This window comes from Vidua chalybeata, chromosome 5 (genome assembly GCF_026979565.1).
Source record: "Vidua chalybeata isolate OUT-0048 chromosome 5, bVidCha1 merged haplotype, whole genome shotgun sequence".
NCBI lineage: Eukaryota > Metazoa > Chordata > Aves > Passeriformes > Viduidae > Vidua > Vidua chalybeata.
Window position 1 is genome coordinate 37139500 of NC_071534.1, and position 9547 is coordinate 37149046.

Consider the following 9547-nt stretch of genomic DNA (forward strand, 5'->3'; position numbering starts at 1 on the left):
TCCCACAAATGTTGTTCATGTTGTGACAAATATGAGAAAGCTCTCAACACCAGGAACTACATAAGAAAAGTCTCCTATTTCACCACAGTACATATTTCAAGCTCTCCTCATGTGCTCTGAAGATTTCTTGAACTACAAGGTATTTCTGCTACTCATGCAACAATAGAGGGGTATCAGTGAAAATACAAGTTTGTTCAGGGTACTGACAGCAAGAGCTTCAGTTAGTAACCCACTGGTCCTATTGTAAGTACTTCTGCAAAGAGAAATCTTTAATGAATAGAAAATAAAAAGAAAATACAGAAATTTCAGAATTATCACTTAACTGCTTTACATTCAAGCATAATAAAGCCTTAAGTAAATTCAAGAGAGATAGTCTTCCATTCACAAAGAAAACCTACAAAGTGCAGTATAATCAAAAAGAATTATGATTGTATTCACAGTAAATTATAAAGGCTGAAAAAGATATAAAAAATATTTTAAACCAAATGCTTAATAAAATGGCACAACAATGCATAGTACAGGAGCTTCTGTGCACTCACATTTAACTAGTAGAAGGTGGAACAAGATACTGCCTATCCCACAGAACAGATACACATCTAAAATCATTCACTGTATCTATGCCAACAAAATACCTGAAGGATGCAAAGCTAATTTTAACACCATATTTAAAAAAAAACAAAACAAACTTCCACTGCAAATAGATTCCTTCCCCAAACATACAGCACTAACACCACTACTATTTAGTAATAGCTACAGTGCTCCTTGAACACTTCTAGTTACTGAACTGGCCAGACATCTGAGCTCAGAGATAAAGCTCAGATGTTTGGCCAGTTAACACTCTGAAACTTTAACTCAAAGAGCAAGAGCACAAGCAAGTGAAAAATAACTTATCTGACAGCCCATGTGTCAATTGGTAACTTGAGAAAGATCTAACAGCCCATGTGCTGAAGATACTCTGAACTCCAAGAACATTAAAAAAGTATCATTACTGTCTTTAGATCAGCTGCAATAATCACCTGTATACTGACAGACTGAAATTGAAGCTTGTACTTATTCCCATACACAACTTTTTAGCTCATTTTCTAACACAGTTTTCTGTTATAAGGGTGAATCCAGAATAGGTTCTCTGAATACAATAAACAAAATGCCACTTTTAAAGTAATAAAAAGAGAGAAAATGTACTTGTTTTCATAAAGTATAATATATGTATAATATATAAATATACCTGTTTACATAAAGTCAAGACCTCTGAAAACAAATGACCTTACTACCAAGTTACTTCCAGAAAAAAATGGCAACTCTAAGAAAGGGCAAAAAACTGAAGCTCACACTGTTCTAGGGCAGATGGTCATTTATAAAGACTGAGTCATGACTCCAGAATTCAACTGCAGTAACTTTTCCTGAACTGAGTTAGCCATCCATTTAGAGAAAAACACTGATAAGAACCTCATAAGAGGTTCCAGCAAGAAAAAAAAAATAAATAACAGGACAAAAGTCCAAGTAAAGTAGTACATGAGATAACCACATATTTAATTCATATCCCATTATTGTACGGAGCAGAAACCAGAGACTACATGAAATAGCTGGATTCTGAATCTACTGATAGAAATAATGTCTGGGAAATAAAATTAAAATTAGAAGCATACAAACAAAACAAAAAAACCCAAACAAATAAAACCCCAAAAACCTGCAATAGAGAAGGGAAAGGCAAACAGGGTAAAAATGTAATAGAAACCACAATCTTGTGTGGTTTTCTAAAACAAGTTTTTGTGAAAGTTGAACCAATGCAGGTTATCTCAGCTGCTTAATATACTGCCATGTGCTTTCCATGGGAACCACTTTGTGTAATATTTTGCAGAAAAGAGAACATACATTAAAATACATTACTTTCATGTGATAAGATCTGCCACATGAGAATAAAGCACCCCACAAACTGCCTACTGTTCTTTCAGAAAGCTACCACCTGAAACACCCCATTACAATAAATTGCCCAGCCAGAAGGAACACTGCAGTTAACTTAGTACATCCACAGCTTGTAAAAACACTGAAGTGCAAAAGGCCTGAAGTGAGAATGCTGGGTCTGTACCAACCTACACTGCATTTATTCCACCTGGAGTGAAATTTCATTAGTTTGTAAGCCCTTCCAAAATCTTGCTGCTACTCAAAGGAACAATTTGTGGTCCAATGTGTTCCCAACAGAAAACTAACCCAGATAAAAGTAAGCACAGTTGTATGTATTATTTCAGCTTGCTAGATATATTCACTGGCAGATCAAATGAGTACAGTATCCAAGAAAGCAATAGTGCAACACACAGGTGGGGAAATACAGAGAAGGATGGAACTGGTCCTGAGAGCAGTGAAACGTCAAACCAGCCTAGCCACTTCGTGAAGTTTGAGAAAACACAACTGTCGTTTTTCCTCTGCGTTAAAAGAGACACGGCAAAGAATGTTACTGAATTAGAAGTTGCATTAGTATTGTGGACATGGCATAACTAAAACAGTTTTGCAATATCTTAGAGATGCAATCTCAGGCAAACAGGGCTCTTGGAAAGGAACAATGAATACACAGCAAATTTACAAACAACTAATCCACAATCATTCTAGCGTCTCATATAAACCATCATAATACAGCTGCTTTCACAAGAGACATCCTGAAGAAGATCCTGATAAAACCCTAAGTAGAAAACAAAAAAGCAACCTGAAAAATTAAAACATTAAAATTTTATCTAAAAAAATAAAATATTGCCGTTCATCCAATAAACTTCTGTGTTGATATTAAAATGGATAAAACCAGAAAAGGAACTTCTCTGTATACATAAAAACTAGATGTGCATAGCTAGAAATAGCTGGGAGGACAGTATGGCTATCTTTATATTTACACACTTAACAGCAGTAAAGAACGTAAAAGTAAAATTGCAAAAGCTCCAGCTGCACAAATTGCCTGCTCCAACAATTCTGGTTAAAACGGGTCTGGTAAGGTGGCACAACTCTAAGGAACTTTCATGCTATAGCTAAGGTCACTCCTCAGCACCCTCGGAGAAGCGCAGACGTGGCTAATTACGTGTGTTCTCATACGCCGAGACCAGCATGAACTGAAACTATCATCTTCTGCCCCGTGCTGGAAAAGTGAAACCGCAGACTATCACACACTCACCATGGCTACGACATACAATCGGACACACCACACTGAGATTTTAAATCCTAAATAAAGGATCCACGTGCTTGAGAACACTGCATTGCAAAGCAACGCTTTCAGAAGACAGAGCCATGAAATAAAACTGTTTCTACAAAAAACCAATACGGACGCAATTCGTATCTGTTGGCGGGGGCGGAGGGAAACAGTGGGTGTTGCTTGTACCTCCCTCTCCTGCGAGCTCAGTCCCTGTCAAGCAATAATGTTTCGTTCCGGAACGCTCGGCAAGGATCCGCGACATACAAAAAATTTTAAATTACCAAATTATAGGACTGACAAGGCTTTGTACCCACGCCGGGGGCAGGTTCTCACACACTACCAGCGCGGAGGCCGGGGGAAAGGCCACTACCGTCCATGAGCACCTCGGGGACACTCGGACACGTAGACGGGACAAGCCGCGTTCCTCTGCCTCAGGCCGAAAGCCAACGCGGCCGCAGAGCTGCCCGCCCTCGGCGGAGAGCGGCCTCCTGCCGCCCTGAGGCCGGAGCCGAGCTGCTGCGGAGGCGCGGGGCGCTGCCCGGCCGGCAGGTGCGGGAAGGGCCCGAGTTCCGCGCGCCGGCCGCGACCGCCTCCGGCGCAGAGGGCCCGCGGCCGCTGCCAGCGCCCGGCCTGCCCGAGGCCAGGACGGCACGTACCCGGAGAGGCGGCCCCGTAAGGTGACACCCGCACGGCGGGGGAAAAGGCACCCGCACGCCATTCAGCGGCCCGACCCCCCCCCTTCCCCGCGACTCCCGCCAGCTAGGGTGACCCAGCGCCCGACACAGCGCGTCCCGCGGGGGGAGAAGCCAGCCCCTCCGCCGCTCGTCGCCGCCCGCCCCCGTTACCTTGCCGCTCGGCGGCGCCGCCATGTTGCCCACGAGTGTTTATGGTGACGTCGCACTCCTCACGTGCTTCCCCGCCGCGCCACAACAACGGCGTCACAGCTGCGTGCCGCGCATGCGCACTGCGCGGGGCCAGGCGGAGTCCGGGACTGAAAGGCTGCGGCCCGCGACGGGGAGCGGGGCCTGGATGCGCTGTTCTGTTCCAGAAGCGGTCGCCGCGCTCCCGCTCTCATGTTGAATCCCTGGCATACACGCGGCCCTCCGGGAGGTTGGCAAGTGTCCAGCCGCGGGCCCCGCGGCGGCCGCGGCAGCGGTGATCGCTCCACAGCGGGCGAGTACAGCCGCGAGGAAGAAAGGAGATTGCAATTATAATTTGAGCAATGTTATATAATTGATATAAAATACACATCAAATTATTTTCTTTCTGCTGTTTTCCAGTCATAGAATCATAGAATAGTTTGTATTGGAAGGGACCTTAAAGATCACCTAGCTCCAACCACCCTGCCATGGTCAGGGACACCTTCCACTGGACCAGGATGCTCAAAGCCCCGTCCAACCTGGCCTTGAACACTGCCAGGGATGGACATCCAGAACTCGTCTTTGCAACCCGTCCCAGTGCCTCACCATCCACACAGGAAAGAATTTCTCTCTTAATGCCTGTTCTAAACCTACCCTGTGCCTGTTGGGAGACATTCCCCCTTGTCTTACCGTTCCATCCCCATGCAAAAAGGCTCTGCAGCTCTCTTGCAGACCCCCTTTAGGTACTGGAAAGTGCTATGAGATCTCAATGTTAATATCACAGTACCCACAGGCACTACTAAGCCGACCAGATTTTTAATGTCAGTTAAAAATACACTACTTTCAAGATGGTAGTTTTTAACACATAATGTATTCAACACATCAAGGAACAAAGATAAATCTTAATTATAATCTCATCTATTTTAGCAAATATTCAGCTTTCATATGTATACAGATTTATAAAGCCTGAAAGAATTCTGCAAAACTCAATGGATTTTAATAGGTCTTATTTATCTGAAAAAGTATGTTATGTGTGATATTACTTTTAAAAAATTGGCTTTCACGTAATGTCTGAAACATAATAAAGATGTTTTTTAAGACATTGGTTATATTCCAACAATACCATAAAATATTTTGAGCAAACAGTACATCCCCAAATGCTGTTTATTTGAAACAGACAAATGAGATGCTTGCAGGGAAGTGACTTGGTTCTCTGAAGGAGCAAAGGTAATTTATATGGTTTTGGGATGGGTTGGTTGGGGGTTTTTATTTCCGTAGTGGCATTATAATTCCCTTGTGACTTTTTGAATTAAAAACCCATTTAGTTAGATTAATACCCATACCATACTTACCTTAGAAAACCAGATTTGCAATTTTCAAGATAAATACTCACCTGCTTCAAAGTTGGAGAAGCCTGTTGTGACTCTCTGTATATAAACATGCATAAAGATGAGAAAATTAAACAAAAACACAGATCACAAGTTCTTGTAGCAATATCTAGGTCTGTAGCAAAAATGGACACCTTAACTTCAGTAGTCCTTTGATTTAAATTTAATAAGGACACAATTTAATGTCACAGTGAATACAAGGGAGAAGGCTACATATTAAAAATGCATCACCATAAATTAATTGTTTTGAGGAGTGCAATTGTTTTAGCCATCTTCCACATCGGTTTCATCTCCTTTGGTCTCCCATGTGTTCATTTTCATCCTTTCCTTTTCCTACCCTTTTCCTTTGTTTCTCACTCTTTGCAATATAACCATACATACGTTTCACACCCATCTGTAATCCTCTTTCTTCTGTACTTCCTTTTCATCTCTAACCTCCCTAGAATTTGCAATGAACACTGGGGACTTCTTTGATTAGTTCCATTGCATCCCCTCATTCTGGCTCTTCAATGAAACTGCTTTGTCAAGGTTTCTTTCCTAGGAGAAGCTCAAAATTGAGATTCACATTTCCACTTTGTTAGCCAAGCCACAATCTACAATGACTCCTTGAGGTCTGTTCTCTTTACCAACATGATTGCCAGCTTCTAGTTCTCCTGTCTCTTGGACTTGATCATTAGCATATTGAATCAAAGCCTCTGTTTCTTTGTAGGAAATTTTGTCAATAAATACATATTTATCTCATGACTCATCGTCATATTTCTACGATAGCCATTAATTCTGATCCAAATTTAAATCTCTTTTTATCATTGCAGGCAGCTAACAGTAAAATGGTTTTACTTTCCTCCAGATTATCTTGGCAGTCATCTCTCTCTCTTCAATATCAATAGCCATATGTCTCCAGGGCTCCCAGCTTGGTTGATGCCTTAGTCTTAGAGAACTCTCTGGACTCTTTCATGCTTTACCCAACTCCCTTGCTGACATTTTCTAGTACAACAGCACTAAATCATAACTTTCCCCATCTAGCCACACAGCTAAATATTTTTTCTTGTAACATTCTGTTTGCTGACAGTGACCAATACCATTTTGATATGTCCAGACTTCTGCAGAATGTTTGTGTCAATCATCCAGCCCATATTATTTTAACCCTCTCATCTTAATTCCTCCTGTTCATCTACCCACTCTCACCCTTCTACAGGGCCCAAGATAAAATGCCATTATTCATTTTGAGGACCATTTCCGCCCACTCTCACTCACTGCCAAAGATCCTGCTTCTATCCAGTCAGCTCAATGCTAGACTTTGCCTATTATTTGTAAAATTTGCACACAAGTTTTGTGAAAGGCTTTTTCCTCAAGAGGACCTTTATGGAGCTGTCAACTAAGTAAAAAATTAAAAGGTAAATCCCATTTGTGCTGCTTTTTGCGTGCCAGTCACCACTTACCTTGGTGTCAAGAAGGCCGGTACGTTCCAGAGAACTCTCAGTCCCACAGACCAATTTACTCCATGAGATATATATGTCCATCTTATAGCTACTTACCCAATCTTCTAGACATCCATCTTGGGCCTTCTCCCTTGTTGTTTAGCAAATTATCATTGCATAACAATGTGTACATTGTTACTCAAGATAAGGAGCAAAATTACTCTTTGTTATCAGGTTGCTATATCAAAGGACTGCTGAAAGGCTGAAGTTGGCAGGAATTTTGAGAGATCATCTAATCCAAACCTCCTGCCCAGAGCGGATCACAAATGATTGCTCAGGGCTTTATAAAGTTTGAGGTTTGAAAATCTTCAAGAATATACACACCACAACCTCCTCAGTCAAGTTGTTTCATCAGTGTTTAGTTGCTTTTGGAATGCCAAAGGTTTTTCTTATGCTTAAATTGAATTTCTTGTATTTCAGTTTGGGTCCATTTTGTCATTGAATACCACTAAAGAGACCAGCTCTGCCTTCTTTATTCCCTCTCATAATCTCTTTTTAGACATTGAAAAGATCCTCTGAGCCTTCTAGAGACTGAACAGTCTCACATCTGTCAGCGTCTCTTCATATGTCAGATGGTCCATTCTCCTAATTGCCTTTGATTGCCCTTCACAGGTCTCACTCCAGGATGTCAGTGTCTCCATTTTACCAGGGAATCCAGCACTAGACCCAGCATTCCAGGACTCTCTCACGAGGGTTGAGGAAATATCATCACCCCTCAGCTTGCTGGCAGTACTCTTCCTGATGGAGCCCAGGATGGCTTTATTTTCTGGCTCATGACTGACTTGTTGTGCACTGTTTTTGACACTCAGATACCTTAATGCAAAGCTGCGTCCTGCCTACATTATTGGTGCATTACATTATTGCACTTTACAAACCTGAATGATACACAACAGCAAGTTCCATAGGCTGACATGGTGCTAGCAGGTCCCTCTTCCTTCTCCATAAGCCCCTTAAGAAAACAATGGGACAGTCTGTAGCTCTATGCTGAAGTCCAACCTTTCACACTCTATACAGATGGGAATCTAAGGAGGAGGATATCTTTAGCCTGGGGGCTCACTCTTTGTTGGATTTTAATTAACCATCTGCTCTAACACTTCTGTCACATAAAAGGTAGTCACAGCACACCAGCCAGCACTGAGCGTGCAGCCAGAGTGTTCCCTGGCTTCTGTTGCTGTCACAGCTGCAAGCATAGCTATTACTACTGTGCCAAAAGCTGCAGCAGCTGCTATTGTTGTTGTTCACACAGCTATTTCAGCAGAGTTCCAAGATACTTTCCTGTATTCAGAAGTGTCAGCTGCCCACATGCTCAACCACATGAAAACTTGGCCCACACAAGACAAGTGCAGATTCTGTCAAGTCCTTCCATCACAGGCTTAATTTGTACAAACAACTCCACAACAGAGGAACAAAGAAAAAACAGTACCAGAAATATCTCCCTTTGATCTTTATTTCTCCTCAGAGGAAATGGATATATTCCAAGCCTTGCATGGCAGATGCAACCCACAATTTTTCTAGGCTACTCCAGTTTGTCACAGACCACAAAGAGATAGTAAATGTGGTGCTGTCCTGGACTTGGTGCAGCAAGTCACCCAGGAGGTAACTGCAGACTAGGCTTTTCAAGTTCCTCATATTTTAAGAGGTACCAGTCCTCAGCATTAATTGTATTGTAGACAATAAAGGAAATATCCAAGGATTTAGCTGTGAAGTGCTTTTATTTTCCCCATGCAAGAGGAAAAGATTTTTTAAAATTTCTCCCATTCTATTCCACAATTAGGAGAGCAGGAGGGAGATCAGTCCCTGCCTACCTCCATACAGGTCAAACAAGAAAGCCTGTGGGGTACAATCAGCCTTTTCATTTTATTACTAGTTTGCTCTTTTATGTAATTACGGACCATACCATTTACAGTTTCTCAGACTAATACGTAGAGATGGGGTTGGGGTCAGCACAGCCACTGCAAGCAGGCAGCATGTAAATATGATTTAAAGGGCAGAAGAGGAGTAAAGCACCTGGATTAAAGCTGCATTGTGCCATCTGCTCTCAAGGCCAGAGCTCCTTATGCACCCTTGTCTAATTTATTTGCCAGAAAATGTAGCCTCTGGGACCACTTAGGATCTTCTCTACTTACCAATTGTTTCTACCTCAAGGCAGAAACTGAGAGATGAAGATAGCCTTTCTAACTTGTTCCTCAAAGAAAACATAAAAACCCCACTAACCTGCACAAGTAGAGTATGCAGATAGAGTACTGTTCCATGCTTAGCTGCCTTCTGACACAAGGTTAGACAAAAATGAGGACAAACTAAGTATATATAGACCAAAATTAAAAGGGAGGAAATGCCTCCAGCAGCATTTATTTGCATTTGCAGTGTGAAGGCATGGAGATGTAACAAGACATGAAGGCATGTATGCTGGATGATGAGATTTCTTGAAGCATTTGCTGTGTCACGTTTTGTATATCCTTAAGCACAGCACTGAGTTCATGTTTGTGAACTTGATTTTTTTATGTGTATCAATACAATTCCAGAATATGAATCAACCCAAAACATACAGGAGTTGTCACATAAGAAAACATTATGGTTGGTATAATTGACCATCACTTTACAATAGCTTTTTTCTCTCAGTGGGGCATAAAATTGTGGGGTTTTTAAATA

At 41.9% G+C, this 9547-nt stretch overlaps 1 protein-coding gene across 2 annotated transcripts in view; it reads right to left on the reverse strand.

Moving 5' to 3' along the window:
• The window catches only part of TBC1D15 (TBC1 domain family member 15), a 34035-nt gene extending 29964 nt beyond the window's left edge, over positions 1-4071 (reverse strand). For both annotated transcript variants that reach the window (XM_053943024.1, XM_053943022.1), the window contains exon 1: positions 4018-4071. In XM_053943024.1, the coding sequence (XP_053798999.1) occupies positions 4018-4041 (24 nt within the window). In that variant the 5' untranslated portion in view covers positions 4042-4071. The remainder of the gene's footprint in view (positions 1-4017) is intronic.
• Positions 4072-9547: the final 5476 nt, after the last annotated feature.